A 22972-nucleotide genomic window follows, 5' to 3' on the forward strand; every position below is an offset into this window, starting at 1 on the left:
AGCTGAATCTAAGTTGTGATGAACTTCCTATATGGAGTGTGCACTTGGTGTGTTCTGCAATGTCGAGTCAGATGCCTTGGGATTTGATATTGACATTCAGGAGCAATCCTCCTCCAGAAGAGACGACTCTTTTCATCATAGTAAGTGTTTTTTGAGAAAATTGTTTTGTACTATTTCCAGCAAAGGTAGGAATAAGGTAGTAATGGTGTGAAGTGAACCAGTGGTTTGGTGGTAGCGACATCCTAAAAACTTGATTGTAATGATCAGAGCGGAAAGTAGCCACATCCGCGCTGCAAGTATCTGTGCGAGAAGTAGCCGTATCCGTGCCCGTGCTGCAGTGCTAATTTGCATGTGAAGAAATGGGCAGCATGACTGCAGCAGCCCTGAGGTATAGACGCCGCAGCACTGTGCGACAAGGCTGACATTTTTATAAGGGCAGGTTCAGAGGTTCAATTGCCACAGAGAGATTAAAGAAGGATTGTAGAGATGATCAGCTTTGCATGCTCAAATGCAGATGTCCAGAGTTCTAACTCCCATGCCTTCTGTGCTAGTGCAGTGTTAGACCATGTGCTAGCACCATGGTACTGGAATCCACAGAACACACTAACTTCTAATTACCTTCGCGACATCTCTCTTGACAGCGCCAGTGCTACACCACAAAAAATGAAGCAAAACTGTAAGTATTACACATAATCCCTGGAGGTCCTGTGCACCAGGATGGCGATACCATTATTTATAATTTCGGGGGCCAACTTGCAGATTTAAGAATCACTTTGTTTAACTTTGACAAATATCTAATGTGAACAAAAGTAGTACACGTAATTAGTATGACTAATAAACAAGAAAGCTGGAGCAGCCCAACCAGAATATAAGATACTTTGTAGACAAAGTATACAATATAGTTACAGAACAATAGATTACATGGCCGAATCAGTGAGGAGATTTAAATTATTACTGTAGCTTAAAATATAATCAGATATTAGAAATACAATCAATTCAAATAAAGATAGTTTTATTTTTTGAAAGTGGCAATCCAACTAGTAAATAACTAGTAAAGTTGTGATAAATATTTACTTTAAAAATCTGAATTAATAAACAAAAAAAGTTCTGATGATTCAATTAAAAGCAATATAAACATCCCATTCCCAGATGCATCTCTGTTTTCATAAGCCCACAAAGACAAATCGTAACACTGTAAACCAGTTTGTTTGTGGTTGTCTTTCTCTGTATATTAACAATATTAATTGAGGTGGATGACCCATAAATGACTGTTTGAGCTGTATTAACAAACTCTCACCATAATTTTTAAACCAATTGAGAGAATTATTGTTCAAAAATTGATCTTTATCTGGTACTCAAAGATCAATAATGTGTTTTCATAATACTGTAGAAAAATAGGTAATAGTTACAGGCTATATGATGTTACAACTGGAAACAATTTACAGTATATATTCGGGTATCCGTCCAGGACTTGAGCATATAACTCGTAGTACATGTAATATTCGTAAAGAAAGGTAATTGGCCGATAATACATTTACATGCATGTTGTTTCACATACTGTGCTTATCAAATGTTTGTATACGATTTTTTTTAAAAGAAAGGCATAAAATATTGAGGGAAAACTCCAATATTGTGTCAAACCATAGTAATAAAAAGGGCAGTTTCAAAAGCCTGGGCGGATACCTGGATAAATACAGTATCAAAAATACTTTATATAGATATCTCCATAATTAAAATGAACCATACATTTGTAATCCAATGTCATAAAACGTGTGAAAAGGTATTCACAAAATTCAAAAATCGCCATGCGATGCCAACATTATTCATGTTTTTTCCCAGGAAACAACTGTAATAACCTGGCGACCAACACAAGGTCAAAGCAATGTTCAGTAAATGTATGTGAAATCCCACAAATGAGCAGCTGGAGTTCATGTAGTGTACACTTTTACTCAGAGACCTGTTATGGTGTAATTTGTGGATGGTGTGATCGATTTGACTATATTATGCACACCACTTAAGGGCTCACCATGGTAGTCATTGGTCAGCTTTGAGACTTCCTTTATTCTCTCTTCATTTCGCGAATGAGCTTTAAGCATTTCAAAATGATTTCAGTTAAAACAAGATTAGTAGGAGTCAAAATCCTTAGAAAGTACAAGTGTGAGATTAATAATGAAAATGTAAATGTATCAGAAAGTTATCTGAAAATAGTATACAATGAATTTGATTTACAGAGTAAATGTAGAAGTTAGCAAAATGAGAGTTAGAATGTCTAGTTGATACAAAATTTCTCAAAAAATTTGATTTGATAGATGAAATGTTATAATTATATACATATATTTGAAATGTTGCATGTAAATCGAGCCATACCGAAAAAAGACACTCAAGGCAGAATGTCTTCAAAAGGTTAATGCAGTGGCAATTACTGATATGAATATCCTACTTTACAACTTATATTGAAAAGACTCAGTTATTAAACACATGCCTTTCTGAATTTGTCTCGCATACAACTACATATTCCCATTCAACAAACAAATTCCCTCTTAGTAGTCTTATATGATATGGTTTATGGACATGTTATGTAAAAATCACAGCCATAATGAAATCTCACTTGGATGTGAATTAAAAAAAAAACTCTCAGATAAATACAATTATTCACATGGAGGTCAACAAAACTAGTAAACTAGTTCTCAGTGACAACAAATATTAGCCACATATTCGCAATCATATTTGCCTTAAATGTTGAATATTGTATCATGCAAGTGAAAGTTAACGAATATTGTTCATTTTCAGGATGTCTATCAGTAGAAATATGGATATATACTACATATAAATGTTTCAATTGTTGCTTTGCGTTTTGACCAATGCAAACACGGCAGCCCCAAATCGCTGCACATGGAACACAGATGATCGAGTATCTTTCTTTGGTTCACACCTCTTCTGTTGCCATGTTTCATCTGACAGATAGCCATCTACATTCTCTGTCTTTTTCCGGGTCAATAGAGGCATTTTAAAGTCTGTCAAATGTGAAAGACTCTGTGAAAGTTTTGATCGTTTTGACATTGTTTCAGATGCTGGTGTAGTTTTTGTCTTAGTTTTGGATAACTGTGGTGTGTATTCCAAAAGTACTGCATGTTTATTTACCCCAACTTTCTGTCCAATGCCATTGTCCAGGCAATCCGTCCTTGTATTGGATTGTGATGAATTTATTGTCTTATCCTCATTAGAAAAACAGTCTATCTGGTGAATCTTCTCTGCTGCAACAGCAAAATCATCATCCATGCTAGTCAGCATTTTCAGCTGATCAGCAACCGATGTTGTACTAGCAGACTTATTTTTGTTAAAAGATGATGTTGATCTCTTGAGTATTGCCTCATAATGCTTTGGTCCAAGCTTCTTGTCCAACTTCCTAGTTTGAGGTTCGTTATCATTCCTGAATTTATTATTTTTTGAGCAATCCTTATGATTTGATTTGCTCATGTTTTCCATGAATGACTGATATTCAGACTGGTTGAAAATTTGTCTCAAAGTCAAATTATCAAGGCTGAGAGAATTTGCTTTTTTGGCAGGAATCACAGTAGAGGTTTTTGGAGTACATTTCCCAAGACATTCCAAAGACATATCAACAACAGTTTCCACTGATGATGAGCTGGTAGTAGAATGACCATCACAGCTGGAATCAGAATTGCAATCTACTGAGATAGATACTGATTGTGACATTTTAATCTTATGTATGGTAGTGTCATCTTTGCTAACATCAGATGATGTGCCACAATTCGCAGTGTGAATTTGATTATCTGTTCTCAATTTCATCTCTTTATCATCTCGTCCGTTAAGATTGCTATGAGGCAGATTTCCATTATGATTTGCATAAACATTACCAAATTGATTCGTATCAGTATTTGAATGCCCAGCATTATATCGTTTGGCCTTCTCTTTTCCCTGTTCATGTTTAATCCTCCTTGCTGTGTTATGTTGAATTTTTATAAGCAATCCTTTTGTGGAATCATGTCTTGCTTTGTTTGACACTGTTTTGGCAGACTTTGCTGGCCTTTCCAATGTCACATTTGGCGAGTAATCACTATAAAAACCCTCCCCAGAGTCAGAAGAACTACATGTACTCAAATTGGAGCTCCAGATATGATCATTTGATGTCACATCCATAGATATATCTGGACTAACAACTTCTAAATTTGGTGGTTCATTTTGCTTTTCCCTGTATTGTTTCTCTTCAGGTTTTGCATCACTGTTTGCATACTTTACCTCTGTTGCTCCAACAAACTTGTTCGGTTTTGAAAGAACAGCAAACACTGTCATGGAGTTAGTTGATGGTCTGATTGATTTGTGTTTCTCACCCTGAATATTTATACATTTGCTCTTAGGTGTTTGTTTTGGGTTCAATAAATGGTGTGTCATCTTTATTTCCTGCTTGTCTATATATTTATCCTGGTCACTGATTATTTGTAAGTCTGTATACTTAGTTGAATGAGATGCTGATCTAGAATTCCTAGAAGTTGTTTGGTTACTTGATGATTCACTGTCAATTAAGAAATCGCATGTTGTGCTTTTACCTATATCAGCTGAATCTATGTCATCTCTCATGACATCTTCATCGTATTCTGAAACAGGATTGTTCATTGCTATAGTTTTCATAATAGTTTGGTAGGTTGGCTGGTTCCTTTCATCTTCACTACTGCTCTCACTGCTTGTAGTCAGTTCTGATATAGTGTCTGTTTCCCTGTATTCGCTCGTAGATGAACATTCCATTTCTTCGTCACAAAATGTTTTAACATCTCTGGGAAACACTTCACGATTCTCAGCCCCATGAAGCATCAGTAGTGCTGATGCTGCATCCATTACATCTGGTCTCATTGTTTCATTCGTACGATCAATTTCATGACACAAACTAAAAGGATGTGACAATGAACTCTGGGATTGATTAATATGCTGTGACTTTATGTACTTCTTTTTCTTGGTGGTTTTCACGGAGCGTTTGGGATAACTGTTGGTGACATCCCTCACTGGCATATATCCACCATTCCTGTACGATGTACCTTTCACATGCTTGGTGTCCATCATATCATGAGAAGAGGAATTTGTAGAAGCAACTGATGAAGAATCCAAAGAATCTCGATCTGTTGAGGTGTCTGGTAAAATAGTACTACTCATTGAAGACAAAGAAGATGATAATTCATATCTGATGTGTGGTTTTAACCCATGGAATCCACGCTTCCGATACAATAATGATCGCTTAACAGCCTCAGTATAGCAGGGAGGTGCCTGTAAATGTTTGATATAAAGTTGTTTCTTGTGTGGTATAGGATCATACCCAACTACATTGATACATAGTTGTCCTTCCCTCACAGCAGTTAACAACTGAGATATTGTCATAAATCTCAGAATCATTTGAATTTCCACTGGTCCGATATTTCTATTTGTATTCTCGTCGAGCCATGCCTTCACAACTCTAGGCAATACATAAGATACCGGAGTCACGAATGTCACAGTCTTCTTCTTTGATATCCCTGCAGATTAAGATAAAGATGATTAAATAATGATACTAAAAATTAATTAACACAGTAACAGTAAAACTGGAAGATGAATAAAGGATACTCAGCATGATGGCCATCTTATTGTTTTGACTGACCACAACAATTTTGGTATGTAACTCTCAGGATTTACATATTTATACTGACAAATAAATATAGATGGAACAGGTTACTGAGAAAGGTTCAAACTTTCTGATGGAAATTATTTTGGATGCGAACAAACACATTAGATGATCTTTACAAATGAGAAAGTGAGGTGAAAAATATATTACAGAGATCAGACAAATATTTGGTTACAAAAATGTGTATTTAATGAAAATTAAAGTGTTTACCTTGAATTTATGCAGATTCTGCTGAGTCATCTGAGTTAGTGGTTAGAAATTAATAAAGAAAAAGGAAAAGGTGAGACAGAGCAGGATAGAAGGAATAGTCCTTAATTATTATTATTGTGTTTATTTCAGATTATAAAAAATCCATAGCAAAAAAAAATATAAGTCAAAAAATTCTCTTCTCCCATAATTTCCATATTAAACTCTGGGAATGAATTGAAATGTACAATGTTGTTGTTACAATGGGGTTAGATGAAAGGTGCAGTCTACTCATAAAGCTAAATGTCTTTTTCCGAAGAATTTCATCAAATGATCTAATATAAAGATTAACAAACAATGCCCTATTACTCTGTACAACAGAATGTGAATATAATAATCATAATGCATATAATAATCACCATATCTGAACATTTTGTTTAAACATTGAGAAAATTGATTAATTCTTAGTAATTAAAAAAACCCAGCCACATTTGATTGGTCAGACAAATGATTCATAACATAACACATGCATATACAGGAAATTTATGCTTAATATTAGTATACATGCAGTATGACTTTGCATTGCCAGGGTTATTTAGTGTCAGTGTTGTCAAGCAAGATGATTAGATGCATATGTTAAAACTGCAAAGAATGCATAAATTTGCTGATTTTCCATAAATTAATGAGATTGTGGATTACCCCAGAGAAAATATAAATCAAATTTGAATGAAATGTGATCATTATGTACATTGTGCCAAATAGGTTATATGTGAGGTGAAAAAAAATGATTGGTTTTTTCGAAAAAAATTGGGGTAATTATTATGCAAATTAAGCAAATATTATGCACAGATTTTAACCCCAAACTAATTGGGGCTGTGTATTGTTCCAGGGCACGCATGTACCAAGTTTCATTGAAAGGTGATGATTAATACTTGAGATATCAGAGGAAGAGACAAAACACACTAACTGCAAAGACACCCATTGTGTGCTTTGTACATGGAGGTCAAAAAGTTAAGACACACTTTTGGAAAACAAAAAAAAAACATTATCATCACCTTTATCAGCATTGTTGTTTTCTGTTCTAATACCATGAATCGCTGGAGCATCTCGAGGTCTCCGTGAACTACTTGGCATATTAGGCACACTACTCTGCCTCCTCAGCTTACTGGTAAATGATTTTTTTCTCAATGATACTCTCTCGGGGGCTTCAAGTGTCGTCTGCCTTCCTGTCTTTGAAAGAATATTTCTCTTTCTATTGGCTTTGTTCTTTATCTGACAACACATCAAGATTTACACTATGATAAATATACTGTAAAATCTGTATGAGAAGTCGCACCCATTCTTTGAGAACCAAAAATTCATCGTTTCTCGTATGTGTAGATGCTCTAATAAAGACCGCATCCCCTCTTACGGCTTCACATTTTACAGTACTGTCATTATCAAAAACAACCCCCGAAAATGATGTGGTAACAACATATTTTTCTATAGTTTCTCATTCATTCTAGGACAAATCAAGATAATTATTAAACATTATTGAAACAAAACATAAAAACAGTGAGTTTATTTTATGAAAGATGACATCGTTTTACTATTATAACTTACTGTAAGTTGTAAATTTCCCAACAAAACATGTACCGTAAAATTAGAAGCCGCATCCCTAATTGAAGCCGCACCCATTCTTTTTGAACAATTGAGACCTAAAAATTCATCATTTCTCATATGTGTAGATGCTCTAATAGACACCGCATCCCCTCGGTTGCATTGTACCATTTTATTAGAGGCCGCTGCTTTTAATACAGATTTTACAGTAATGTTGCAGGTTGAATAGAAATTGTAATTACAAACATGACTGATCATTGTTATGAATAAGGTTGATCACACTCATTCAATCTATGAAATAGGACCGAAACATTTATCACATGTAAAGTATCACATAACATTGACTGTTGTAATCAACATTTCAGAATTTTTATCCAGTAATAAATCTTTTTTGGGAAAATCTGTCTGAAATAATGCAAACATTCCTCATAGTTTGAGCACTAATTCATAAAAAAAAAACTACAAAAAAAAATCTTTGAAAATCATATAAACACCCCTTATAAGTACAATGTCATATAATTTTATCGCCAAATATAAAAAAAAAATGTAGATACATGTACATTGTATGGCAAGTACATATTTGGCATCTGTGGGTCACACTCACAAGGGACAGTATTGACTCATCTTTTTCTCTTAATTTTTTTTGTCCAAAAATATCACCAGTTCACATTTACACATTTGAATATTCTTACCTTATCTGAAAAATCATTAATAGTGATATGTACAAATATAGAGGCTTCATTCAAACCCTCCAGCCGAATATGACGATAACCTGAAAAAAAAAAAAAATTAAGTTATGTGTAAATAGTAATTATCATTCTACTTTGTTGAATGATAACACAAAAGTTTTTATATTTTAGTTGGGAAAAAAGCAATAATCACATTGGTTACTAAATAATCAAATTAATGGTTAATATCAAAAATTGTAGAATGTTATACGAAATACACCAAATTAATCAAATTCCGTATTTCAGCCCACTTCTTGCCAGTTGAAACAGGGGTCACAAGGGAATAAATAAAATTGACAAGGTATGTAACAAGTGTGACTCTAATGAAGTGGGTGATGAAAAACATTACTTTTTTTTTATTGTGAACATAACAGTTTTTCAGAACACAGGAAAAATTTCCTCTATGCACTGTTCAAATACTCACCTGATTATCAAATCTTACCAACTAAAGAATTGTTTATCAATATTTTTTCAAGTGTAAACAAATATGTTTGTAGTATTTTAGCTAATTTAATTTTGTATTTCAGATTCTAAAATTATTATTAAGATTTGTTGTGTTACTTTTTATGTTTCTTATATTGGACTTTACTCATTGTTTTTGTGTACGTTCCTATCCTATAAAATTCACTACTTTTTGTGTTTTCTTTTTCTAATAATTAAATACCCACATACCTGGCAGTATACTTGTAAATGGCAGTGTTTTTTGTCCAATAAAGTCCCTTCCTATTGGATCTTCATCCCAGACCACAATCCGCACTAAAGCCAATTCAGGCAGGTTTATTGTGAATACCATGGTTTCATCCCACACAGGGTTAAATCCTGCAGATAAACGTTGAATTATATCTTTCACATCAACTTTTTTAATAATAAACAGTTTTAAAAACTTCATTCACAGTTCCATATAAAAAAAAAAATTCAAATCTTGCAATTTCAATGAGATCTCTTTACATCATATGGAAGTTGTCATACCTTATAATTTTCAAACTTTGACACTTACCATTGTCTTGTATTGTCCTTGTTTGTCTCCGTGCACAATCAATTGGTATGCCAATTATTTCAACTTCAACGTAAGGGTCTATTATCTAAATAAATGCAAGAAGTTAAAGATTATTATGATACATCTATCGCCATAAGTTACAGCGTGCCATAATTTTGTGGTATTTTACAGGGTATTTTCATCTTACCATATAAGGAAATGCGAATTCCAAATATGGAATGATAACGCGCATAAGCGTCCTCTAATAATAAAAACAAACATGGCTGCCACCAGAGTTTGACCGGACTCCATACAAAGAAGTTTGCTGATTCTGTTCTAAACTTTTTGAATTTCGGCATTCCCATGATGTATCCTGCACGTCGGTCGATACTGTCGCTGTACTGTCTTTGTGCATACTTTGAGGTATCTTCGTAATAACCTAATATTATCAAGGTTTGTTGCTGTTACCCATTTTTCACATTGTAAAAAAACATGCCAAAAAACAAATTTTGAGTTGTACGGCCCAATTTTACCTCTCCACGTTCTCCCAGTATACTCTGTGGTGGTTTTGGGAGCTGTTGTCCACTTTGAATTCTTATAATGAGCTGTTTTCTGAGTACTCCAGGGATTGGTTCAGTTGTATGTGGATCAAACATGGATTTCTCTGTACAAGTAATAAGTAAAAGTTTGCACTGTAAATTGTTAGAATTTCATAATGTTATGTTATATATTAATTATTGATATAACAATCAAATCACTATCATATCATCTTGGTTATGATTGCCATGTGACGTTCGGGAAATATGAAAGACTTACCATCACATAATACTTCTGGTTTCAAAACAAAGCCGCACTGTCCATTGGTGGAGAATTTGGCATTATTAAGTTGCATAGCTCGGCCATCAGTCTGGTAATTCAACGCAACTGTGAAACAGGAAAAATATTAATTATGAACACTTAGAGATGATTTTAGTGCTTTTAAATTGTTTGCGAAAAGGTGTAGAGTGGACATCTCATTGATGCTCATTAAAAAAGGAATATCATCAAATCACAAAATATGAATATTCATTAGCCTCATTTTGAAATACAAACGAATTGACCTCAATATGTAGCACAATGTTATTTTCAGCTGACTCCTTACCTAATTGAATTCCACAGTTCCACATTGGTACAGGGTTATAATTACTTGAATCAATACGATATGCTGCTGGATAACAACGACTCAGTTTACGTTTGTTGAAATGGGTAAACTGTTGTCCTCTGTTTAACGCTAGTTGGAAAGCTTTACTTTCACCAAACGATGGCAATTCCCAGCAAGGTGCTATAAGTAAATACAAATAACATTTACTGCCATATGCACACTTCAATGTATACTAAAGAAAATGTAAACAATATCAAGTATACATGTAATGTTTTTTCAATATATTTTAATTTATTTTCAATTAGGTGATTTTACGTTTACTGCGAGATCTTGCATATTCTGTGAAAGGAGCAGGCCGAATGTCTGTCGTAAAAAATAAAACAATTTGATTTGAATTTGTTTTTATAGTTTGCTGTTGAAATGCCAATCATTGAAGAAAGGAATATGTTTGTCCTGTTTTTATGTTTGATTTTACACATAATTCAGGATCTCCCAGTGAGAGGAAATGGTCTATTTTGGATAATTAGTTTGAAATGAAAAAAATGCTAATTTATTGACATATACAAGACTTACTCATATTTGTCAATTTTCTTTTTTTTTGCAGGAGATGTTTGGGCAAACGCCTACCCCTTTTTTTGCAATTTTCCATGTTCAGAACCCTGGGCGCTTACCCCGATAAATACAGGTAGTATTTTGAGAAATTGTTTATTGTGATTTTGTGATTATCTTATTTCGTGTGAATCTATATTTTAATCATCATTGCATACCACACAGTTTCATAACCTCATCTTATAGAATCTAGTGTATAATATTGGATATAATTGTGTTACTCACTGTTGTATGTGAAATCATTGAATCCAACAGACATTGTATACTTGACAAGATCTGACAAATGCCGAGATAACATCACTGTGTTTTTTCGTGTACAAATCGACACCCTCCTCCGCTGTTGTCCAATTGTATCCAAGTTCTCTTTGCTAGAAGCAGAACTTGTGTCACTATTTCGTCGTAGTTTACTTTGGAGTGCAACTTCACTTGCTCGTCTTGTTTTGAATTTCAGTTTACCATGTTCTATTTTAGCTGATGTGGAATACTCGGGAGTCATCTCTTCTGAATGAACATACATCGGATCCAATCCAGGAAGGCTTTGCCTTTTTTTCTAAAACAATGAAGTGTAATTTAGTTAATCACATACAAGAAACAAATTTATAACTCTGTGTTATTGTTTATGTATTGGTTGAGATAAAATTTTATTTAATATGTGATGCATTAGGGTGATTTATGATGCATTATGGGAAATGATGGTGATTTGAGAACTATAAGGTTTCCCGCCATAATGTTGGTTCAGCATTTTTCATATTTTGATCAGAATTTTGGAAAAAATATGAAAAAAAGTTGTACAGGTTATAATTTGTGAAAGCTGACAAGAGTTGACCTTGACACTCAAATTTTGTCTGTACCTTGGAGAGTTTTAATTTTCCAAATGAAGCTGATAGACTTGTTCTTCTCTTCGGTTCCTCAACTAAATTTGATTGTTGATGAAGATAGTGAGCCGTCTCCGGATCCATTGCTCCTTCACTGAAACTTTTACTTCTTGACCTCTGAGAATCAGAATAAAACAATTTATTAAACATAATACTAATAGAGTTTTGAAGCTTTTACTTTATGGAAGTGATAAAAGTGTTTTCAATGAATTTTTATATAATCCATGGTATTTTTTTCTCTTAGGTTGACAACAGCAGACGCTAGTGATTACGACCAGAATTTTGTATCAGGCTGGGCTGCAAGGATTGATACTACCTAGATGGTAAAGTGTTTGCTGACGTCAACCCAAAAGAAAATATCATGGATTATATATTTATTACATGACTGTATATTTCCACAGTATGACATAGTGAAACGGCAGTGGAACTATTACTACAGTGGAAATAACACCGAATATAAATATATCTTTGTGCGCTAAACAATTTGTAGTTATCCAACTGTATATAAATCTGGGAGCTTCGAACAATGTTCGGGTAGCGCAGACAATGACAAAAGTTTGGCAGTACTGTGGTGATATGGGTTTTTGATCTGTCCTGTCTTACGTCACACTGTGGTGATATGGGTTTTTGATCTGTCCTGTCTTACGTTACACTGTGGTGATATGGGTTTTTGATCTGCCCTGTCTTACGGTACACTGTGGTGATATGGGTTTTTGATCTGCCCTGTCTTACGTCACACTGTGGTGATATGGGTTTTTGATCTGTCCTGTCTTACGTCACACTGCGGTGATATGGGTTTTTGATCTGTCCTGTCTTACGTCACACTGCGGTGATATGGGTTTTTGATCTGTCCTGTCTTGCGTCACACTGTGGTGATATGGGTTTTTAATCTGTCCTGTCTTACGTCACACTGCGGTGATATGGGTTTTTGATCTGCCCTGTCTTATGTCACACTGTGGTGATATGGGTTTTTAATCTGTCCTGTCTTACGTCACACTGCGGTGATATGGGTTTTTGATCTGCCCTGTCTTACGTCACACTGTGGTCATATGTGTTTTTAATCTGTCCTGTCTTACGTCACACTGTGGTGATAAGGGTTTTTAATCTGTCCTGTCTTACGTCACACTGCGGTGATATGGGTTTTTAATCTGTCCTGTCTTACGTCACACTGTGGTCATATGTGTTTTAAATCTGTCCTGTCTTACGTCACACTGTGGTGATATGGGTTTTTAATCTGTCCTGTCTTACGTCACACTGCGGTGATATGGGTTTTTGATCTGTCCTGTCTTACGTCACACTGCGGTGATATGGGTTTTTAATCTGTCCTGTCTTGCGTCACACTGCGGTGATATGGGTTTTTGATCTGTCCTGTCTTACGTCACACTGCGGTGATATGGGTTTTTAATCTGTCCTGTCTTACGTCACACTGCGGTGATATGGGTTTTTGATCTGTCCTGTCTTACGTCACACTGTGGTGATATGGGTTTTTAATCTGTCCTGTCTTACGTCACACTGCGGTGATATGGGTTTTTGATCTGTCCTGTCTTACGTCACACTGTGGTGATATGGGTTTTTGATCTGTCCTGTCTTGCGTCACACTGCGGTGATATGGGTTTTTAATCTGTCCTGTCTTACGTCACACTGCGGTGATATGGGTTTTTGATCTGTCCTGTCTTACGTCACACTGTGGTGATATGGGTTTTTAATCTGTCCTGTCTTACGTCACACTGCGGTGATATGGGTTTTTGATCTGTCCTGTCTTACGTCACACTGTGGTGATATGGGTTTTTAATCTGTCCTGTCTTACGTCACACTGTGGTGATATGGGTTTTTAATCTGTCCTGTCTTACGTCACACTGCGGTGATATGGGTTTTTGATCTGTCCTGTCTTACGTCACACTGTGGTGATATGCATTAATGTACAATTTTTGAAAAATTAGAAATGCATCAACTTACTTTCGATGGAGACTTCCTTGGAAACTTGAAGTTTATTCTCCTGGTTGGTGATGCGGACTCTCTGGCCAATGAAGCCAGCTTAGCTTTGGCAAAACATTCCACTTGTTTATACCTCAAGGAATCTTTCACCTGTCATGAAAAAAATTGAATTTTACGGTAAATTTGTTGTTTGTTTCTTTCTGCTCAGTTTTGTTTAGGTTGGTAAATTTCAAGTATGACTACAAGAACAATGCTTGTCTAGCTTGTCTATTGAGAACATTTTGGGATATTGGATAATATGAGGTTATTACGAGGATACCTTAAAGTATGCACGAAGACAGCACAGTGATAGTATAAACAGCGTACTGTCTGAATGCATATTTTGAGGTATTCTCGCAATAACCTTATTATTATACATCTTTTCCTTCCAAGGATACATCATGGGAATGCCAAAATCCAAAAAGTTTAGAACAGAATCAGCCAACTTCTTTGTGTGAAGTCCGGCCAAACCCTGGTGGCAAGCCATGTTTGTTTTTATTAATAGAGGACGCTTACGTGCGTAATCATTCCATATTGGGAATTTGCATTTCCTAATATGGTAGGATGAAAATACTCCACAATACTCCACTAATACCACAAAATTACGGCACATTGTAACTTATGACGTTACGGTGACAGATGTATAATAATATTCATTATGTTTCACTATTTCACAATCGTATTGTGAAAAAGCTGACGGTGGTTTAGCATGCTGCTTGAGTGCATCAAACACAGTTAACATTACAAGATATAGTTTATCAACAAAACTAGAAATGGTTAACAAATGATAATCACTTGATGTGTAATTCAAACTTTATTTTCATTTATAAAGTAATTATTATAATACTGAAGCAACATTTTTATTATGGCATTAAAAAAACACTGAGTGCAATTCGATGACGTATACTTACCTTAAACTGTTCTTCCATCTCATCAGCACTGTCCTCATCGCTAACTTCTCCTGACTCTATCCTTTCATCTAAACCTGGTGGCAATTTTTTTGCCTGCAATAATAATAATCTATGACTTAAAACATTGTAACCATTTCAGTGATGCAACATAGTTATTCTGAAACACAGAATTTTCTTCTTCGGAACACCCTGGAACCACCACCCACATTAGTTTTGAGAAAGATGGCCATAGCGTGTCATTGTTTACAAACAAGCGTCCACCCATGAGCCTTTGCGTTTCAACGCATGTTATCGGCGGTTCCTGCGCGTACACAGATGACACCCCTTAGCTTTAAATGCGATAGTGATATGCCTCTGCTAAAGCTGTAATCTGTGTTTGTTTTCTTCAGAATGTGAGCAACAAATCAAACTGTCATTTCCATATTAATCAGCAAATTAATAATAAAATCACAGTGAGGCCGTGGCAATCTTTCATATTATAAAATAACATTCTATTGTATGTTACAGTACTGTATTTTGAGAAAACAATCAAATTAGGCAGGACAACAATTTATTACAAAATGGCTAAATTTGCTATTTACTTTTGAGTTGCAGTTAGAGGATACAAAATTGACCTCTGACCTTGATAAGAATCTTGTACTTCAACTGTTCTGGGGATGGGAGATATCTGGCATGGCGGTCAGGTGGGTCGATATTTAGATGATCTAAGAAATACAGTTATGGAAATATACAACAAGATGCGAAAAAAATGAAAGTATCTTCTCTGCAAACTACCTGTACATAATGCTGCATAGTTTTACTATTTTTGATGACAAAGTTAACTTTTGTCATCAGACTGACAGAAATAATTTGATTTAATGAATTTATGAAGACCAACAAACTGCGAAATATTTGTTTTGATTGAAATTTACAAAAAAATTATAAAAAATACATGAAAACGGGAAATTGTTGGTGTTCAATGAGACATCTGAAGCGTCACAGTTTTCAAACATATGCAAAATCACATTTGTGTATTACTCATATTTAACCACCGAATCACTATTGCCAACTTTTGTATACATACCCCAACAAAGTAGATCCATTAAATAGTTTGCAAGATTAACTTAAACTGTTACAATCATAAAATACATTATTATTATCATTAAAAAAGGATACCACCAAAGATTTCTTTCATGTAAGATGCCATTATCTTCTGTTGTTCCAGGCAACAGTGGTTTTCCACTGACACTATAAGTGGGTATGGACTACTGGTAAATGCATACTTATTGATGGTCTGAATAACATTCTTGAAAGGAATCTTTGAAGTTAGAGTGTAACCATGGTAAACCATGGGTTCACCATCAGGACCATCCCAACAGTCAACTAACAGAAAAACAAAAAATCATCAAATCAATATTAAGATCATGGCAGGAAATGTACACCAATGAGATTCATTATGGAAATGAATTTTATTCATTTTCAGTAATTTTTCTGCAAAAAATTTGGTACAACTTTTGCGCATTTTTATGTATTATGTTTATGCTCGGTTATTATCTCCCAACAAATAAGCTATTTTCACAGAAATGTCTTATATCCAAGTACCCCTGCTTGCCATTTATAATCTCTAATTATTACCTTCTACACAGCGACAGCCATTTTGTAAAACAAACGCATACACATCCATACTTGATTTAGACAGTAACTGGTCGCCTAGGAGATAAGTATTATGGGATGCTGCTATGTAATAGTGAGATAGCGGTCGGGTCATGTCTTGATGGACTTTGGAATGTATTGGGTTGAAAATATCACCTTCTCTGCTGAGTAAATATCTGCTAAAACCTGGAATAAGAGATATATAGAGCTGTGCTAATTAAATAAGCAAACAGTCAGTCAGAGACAACAATACTGCCCTCTAGAGTTTCAAGGATCTGAATAATTTTTTAATTATAATATTCAATAAAACTACTGTAGTTTTGATACATGTAAGAGAATCTGACCGCATTAAAAAAAAAAAAAACATAGAATTTTAATAGATGCAGCACTACATTAGGACATTTTCATCACACTGAGCCTGAGTATTGCACATGTTTTGATAATGTGTGGGTGTGAAATTTGACATAGTGGAAAATCAAATACACCTGTTTAACCCTCACCCACCCCCGCAATGTAAGGTACTGTATGGTATAATAACATATTGTTTCATATCAATATATATTACCATTACAGAGTAAAATAGTTAAATTATGTATTAGTTTTCTCCTGCATCATTGATAATGCCATAACTTACCATCAATTCCCAGCCATCCATTCTTGGCATTATCAGGCACGGGTTCAAAATTCTTTATCACATCCAGACAATACCTAAGACTAACACTCGCCATCTGAAGACAATTAAAACAATAGAAAATCTTGTCAATAATATAAATATGATACACCATTGAACAATATGAACATGCATAGACAGCCATGTAGACAGATTGAAACATAGAGACAGGTGGACGGGGCATAATTACGTATCACTTACTGTTTGTTCTGTCTCTAAAAAATGAGCAAGTTCTGCAGCAGTCAGGTATTCCTTCCCGTTGCCATAGCGAAGTAACAACATATAAATTTCTTTTCTTGTACTTATTCTTTTATAAAAACTAACAAATTCATCAAAATCTAAAAGTCCTTCATTCTGGTCAGTGATATTAGTATCTGCTTCCTGAGTAATAACAACAAATATGGAAATGTTAAATATTTAAAACAAACAAAAGTTTATTAGATGTCATAAGCAAAAGTTATTGTCATGTTATACGGGTATTATCACACACTCAAAGAAAGCTAAAAAAGTCTGTGTGTTAAGTAGTTTTATTAAATATTCCTTGTGAGTTATCAAGTTTAAGAAATATATAAAGTTGACCAGTCATTGCATGTCATAGATATGGCTCATGAACAGCATCCATAGAAACAAAATGATCACTTGTCAGCCATTTTGAATCCCCTCAGAGAAACAAAGTTCATGCCTAATGCATGTAACATTGAATCATCAAATGAATACCTGTTCATAAGTGTGACATGATGTATGATTTATTTACAGTTTGAATGAAAAGTGATACAACAAAACTGTAAATTACATTCTCCTACATTTGTGGAGCTTTTTCTTTAGGGGTCATTATGTTGTTTGGATTGAGGTTCCCTTTAAATCAAAGCATATCAGAGCCTTGGAACAGCATTCATTAAAACAAAATGGCCACCAGTCAGTCATCTTTAATTACAAAATTTTGAAATACATATGATGTGCATCAAGGATTCAATGTAAGTCCAATGTATTTACCAAGGATCCTTTCCAAAATGGCAGAAATGTTTAAATATAATGAATCTTTAGTATTAAAATGGCTGCCAGTCGGCCATCTTGAATCCAATTGTCAAAGAAATACATGTGTTTAATATGTACATACAAGGTTTGAACATGATTAGACAAGGCATGTCAAAGATGAGGTTCTGGAACTACATTCATTGAAAACAAAAAGGTTGTCAGTTTCATTTCCGCTACAGTTAGTCGATATGATCACCGTACTGCCTTTGTGCAGACTTTGCGGTATTCTCGGGATAACCTCATATTATTATTTGTACATACAAGTTAAGCATTCCCTGATTGGTTGATGATGTTTGATTCATGTAGCCAATAGAAATTCAATTACCTTGAACATCTGCCTAACTTTTCTTTTACTTAAATTAACGTTAAGTCTGTGCAATAACATAATGACTTCGCCGATACTCAAGAGACCATCTCCACTTTTATCAGCTGATTTAAATGTTGATTTCAACCACTGGTCTCGTAACCGCTGTTGTTGGGTGTGACTTTCCTCCTCAGACATTCCTGCCATTAAATACTTCAAACCAACAGTCCATACAGTGGCATCTTCTTGTTGCCTAGCAACTAAATCTAAAACATCACACTGGTTGCCATAGATAATAGAGAAACAGCAGGAAGAGTCAAACATTCCATCCTGGCATTTGAGAAATACATCAGTGGAAGCACCTTGTCTGATTTCTCGGATACAGTCAATGGGTACTGTAAAACAATAAAATATAAAAGTTGAATGTGAGATGGATATGACTTGAAATACATGTAGTAACCTAACAACAATTGTTCTCTTTATTTTAAATACCTTTTCATGCATATTCACATCGTTTAGAAGGAACCCTTTATACAATCAATTATACAACCAAGATTCCATGGTCTACTTGAATAGACTGTAAATTTTTATTTCAAAATGATGTTTATATTCATATCTGTGAGATTTCATTACTATATCTGATTGAGATTAGAGCTCAAACTTCTATTAAATGGTACGTACCATTAATTCAAACTGAATAGGCATTTAAAAAGTATATTTTTTCATTAACAAATCGATTATTCTTTTACATACAATACTAATGTGAAAAAACAATATCGAACACGAATTCCAACATGTACACTAAAGCTATGACTAAAATCAAAAATCTATTATTTACTGAATTAAAATTGGAAAATTAATTTTGCAGAGATATTAGGTAAATTTTATAGTCACATACTTTTGGCATCCACTTTCCTGGAAGGTTTCCAGCGTATCGACGTCTTGTCTTGGTCCAAATAAAACGATCGTGTGATCATATGCCCCTGACCTTTGACTTTCACCATGGAAACAGCTTGTTGCATTTTATTTATACATGAATGCACTGTCAAGAAGAGAAAGATAAAGATAAAAAAAAATGCATGCACATTTTGAAGTCAATTTATAATGATTTAAAACTTGAGAGAGATCTTAATTAACCACCTGGTTGTTATTCGCATCATTATCTGGTTGCTTTAATATTGTATGACATTGATCATGACTTCTAACCTCCTTAAAAGGTTAATTCACTACTCAAGGTTATCGTTAGAATGATATCATGCATATGAGATGCATTACCTGGGATGCAACAAGGGAATATTGGAGATAAATGGTGTGAAGATAAAAACAAATCAGGAAGGGACCGTGAAATTCTATTGAAAGACGAGGGAATAAAGGTTATATTGGAAGATGGGAAACAAATTTTATTTATTTATTCATTCATTCTGTAATTTATTTATTTGGGACGACCTTCTGGAGGGAGGAGGTTCAGTATATGTAACTTCTGACCTTTGACCTTATGAACACATATTACTATTTTGTTCAACTTTAATCAAGAAACAATTAATGCATGCAATTGATCCTGCATAATAATAATATCTTTATTACATCGTAATGAAAAAAAACAATGTTAACTTCATTTCAGGCACAAAAGTAACAGAAGAATACTTCAAACAAAAATAAGAACAAAACTAAATAAAAGAACATGAATGAGCTGATTAGCATAATTTATACATATTTATATTTCACATCAGAAATTTAGCCAAATACTAGTATGCATACAATTGTACATGTCAAGTAGGAATCCAGTCTAGTCTCCCGCCAGACAACTCATAATAGCTGACACTTTCATTTCATTGCGAGAATGTAAATTTAGCCATGTATACAAAGATATAGATTTTCAATTTATCTACTTTACAACGGAAACTATGGATTACTTATTCACTTCATTTCCTCCCATTTCACATCCAACATTCCAGACAATTCACAGTATTTAGGAAATTACAAATTTAAAGTATTGAAATAAAGGATGCAATCATCCAACGATGCAGTGCTCGGCTTTTATTAATTATGCATGTAAAAGTAACCCTGGGGACAAATTCAATATCGCTTCTTATCTCACTTCTATAACGATTGTGACTCATGAATTATTAAATTGGCAAATTGAGTTCAAGAATGTTCCCAATAAAAATGCACTTATTTCATTTACCATATGTTAGACCCCTCTGCTATAATGGTGATCAAGTGAGTTTTGCATTGTTTATTAGCCGCCATTTTATATTCAATTAATTAATTCATGGTAGATCAATAAATTGCTGAAGTCACTGAGTATGCAATGTTACGTGTATATCCTCATAACCGATTAATAATAATAATAATAATTGTTTATTGTATCTTCGAAATATACATTTCTTTCAGTATATAGCAATAGAAATATTAATCAATACAGAAAAATAAAATAAAATATGTTAGGTCCAAAAATGGTTAATTGTAAACTATCAAAGTATATGTAAGATTTAATAACAGTGAGAAGCAGGACTATGTGTTCATATCAGTAAAAGGCATGGACTAAATCTTGCCATTTTTTTCATTCCATACCCATGTAAATGAATAATATTTTTGGAAAGTTTCTTAAAAATTTATATTTTTTTAATATTTTGATTTAAAATGTAGGTATTTCAAAAATCATCAAAATCTGTTTGTAATGATTTTTTTGGAGATCAAGTTACTACCTGCATAAAAAACATTTCAAAATAAAAATTTACAAACCTATTGTATATGCACATGTCAAATACTGTTTTATCAAATCCTAGCTTTCTAATCTAAACACAATCTTGGTCATAATTTAATCGGCACCTGGATGTTTGCCAGAGGACAGCCCATGTACTTGTTCTGATCTCAGATGAAAATACACTGATGTTGATAAGGTTATATAAGATAAGAATATACAACTTTTATAATAAACCAAATCTATTTGAAGACGATCACATTACATGTGAATTCAATGCTTGGAGCCGTTTTGTAATCTTTCACATGCTTCCACTCATTCTTCTTCTACTTCTGCCATGAACTTGTTTCAGTTTGATCTTCTAAAACTTTGCATGCTGAAATCAGTTTATGCTCACTGATGCATTTTGATTGGTCACAAGGTTTGGCAGCCATATTGGTGTTAAAAAACCTGAAAGTAGCTGTATTTATAACCCCTTTCTGATGGTCTTGCCAATCAAAATTATTTGGAATAGGCATGCATGAATTGCATTATAATTAATTTTATCTTAAAAATGGCATTGAACATTAAAAAATAACCTTCTCAAGAACCACTAATCAGATTAATTAATCAGTTTAATTAAGTGTGTATGATCTATGGAAAATGTACTTATGGGTTTGACTGAATCATAACTTAGTTTGGTGGCCATCTTGGATTTGCATTTGTAAACATAATTATTTCTCATACTAGTGAGGTGTGAGTAAACTGAAATTTGTATTATAGCATGATTTACATGACTCGAGGTACTACCAAAATCATGGATGAATATTTAAATTTTTATTGCAATATTGGATTTTCCAAATTTGCTTAATAAATCATTTTCTGTCTCAGAAAGATTTGTTCCATTGATATGACATTAGAATTCTAGCATCCATGTACTATCTGTATTACATAATGTGAAGCCCAATTGGAGGTGAGCGTTTTTTATTTCAACCAACCAACAAGCCAGTCCTACTATAAATGTAGGTTTTACACTACAATTATAATATTTATCAAGGACCATTGTTTTTCTACTGCTTAAAAATAAAAGGTGCTCGTATTTCAAAATATTTCATTGAATACCAGAATAACCTGCATACACTAAAGAGTGGAAAGTTTGCAAACACCAAGTAGTTTTGAAATGTAAAGGGAAGCCTTGTCAATTTTTCCAATATTGTCATGTTTAATTTTTGGGACATCTATGACAATTCTGTTTCTGTTTGATTTTAGAACCTTGACAAACCAGACTTTTAATTTGTATTAAAGGGTGGCAGTCGTCGCGCCACGTCCTGTTCGATATGGGACTCATAGCGACGTATAAAACACATGTAAAATACATTGTTTATTTACATGAAATTTGAACACATGCTCGCGACGACGACCACCACGCTTTAAATTTTGGCTACACTGCTCAGTAATTCTGCTTTTCAAGTTTTGACATTGTCACGTCTAAGAAGTTTAATTTTAGACCTTTGTGTCTTGCACTAGAAAGTCATCTAAAAATAGACAACATATCTCCTCCAGAAGTGTTGAGTGTGAACTCCAAATCTGAAATTAGTTGTCTTGTATCGTTTAATACAACACACCCTGCAGCATGACTTGAGAGATAACAGACCACAAAATGTACACCATTCATCAAATGGATGACAAAAAACAGTGTTCCAAAGTAGAACAAAGTAAACAACAATCAAAAACAAAAGTTTTTTAAGATTGCAGTAGAGAAAGGGAATAACTTCACATAGAGACACTGTTTAATTTGTTTTCCTGTTTGAAACTATATTATTTGTATAACACATATATATACTGCTGTGGAACTCATGAATAATTCATATTGAAAAGATTGAGACACAAATCTCTGAGTGTGCATGTCTATACGCAGGTTAATTGAGTATGTGATCTCACTTCAGTATCTGAATATTCTAAATTTACAAGACAAGACTGG

General features: G+C 34.0%; 1 protein-coding gene across 1 annotated transcript in view; it reads right to left on the reverse strand.

The window, feature by feature from the left end:
* Positions 1–948: 948 nt before the first annotated feature.
* Positions 949–22972, reverse strand: part of LOC100374538 (uncharacterized) — a 62680-nt gene continuing 40656 nt past the window's right edge. The window contains exons 3-21 of the mRNA XM_085490699.1: positions 19207–19350; positions 18330–18703; positions 17171–17350; positions 16934–17027; positions 16282–16485; positions 15823–16029; positions 15289–15371; positions 14668–14760; positions 13739–13867; positions 11759–11899; positions 11133–11457; positions 10299–10478; positions 9974–10081; positions 9691–9821; positions 9179–9263; positions 8854–9000; positions 8146–8225; positions 6910–7126; positions 949–5522 (exon numbers count right to left, since the gene is read on the reverse strand). Coding sequence (XP_085346825.1) covers positions 2836–5522; positions 6910–7126; positions 8146–8225; positions 8854–9000; positions 9179–9263; positions 9691–9821; positions 9974–10081; positions 10299–10478; positions 11133–11457; positions 11759–11899; positions 13739–13867; positions 14668–14760; positions 15289–15371; positions 15823–16029; positions 16282–16485; positions 16934–17027; positions 17171–17350; positions 18330–18703; positions 19207–19350 — 5609 coding nt within the window. The 3' untranslated portion in view covers positions 949–2835. The remainder of the gene's footprint in view (positions 5523–6909; positions 7127–8145; positions 8226–8853; positions 9001–9178; positions 9264–9690; positions 9822–9973; positions 10082–10298; positions 10479–11132; positions 11458–11758; positions 11900–13738; positions 13868–14667; positions 14761–15288; positions 15372–15822; positions 16030–16281; positions 16486–16933; positions 17028–17170; positions 17351–18329; positions 18704–19206; positions 19351–22972) is intronic.

This window comes from Saccoglossus kowalevskii, chromosome 15 (assembly GCF_978046115.1).
Source record: "Saccoglossus kowalevskii chromosome 15, keSacKowa6.1, whole genome shotgun sequence".
Classification (NCBI taxonomy): domain Eukaryota; kingdom Metazoa; phylum Hemichordata; class Enteropneusta; family Harrimaniidae; genus Saccoglossus; species Saccoglossus kowalevskii.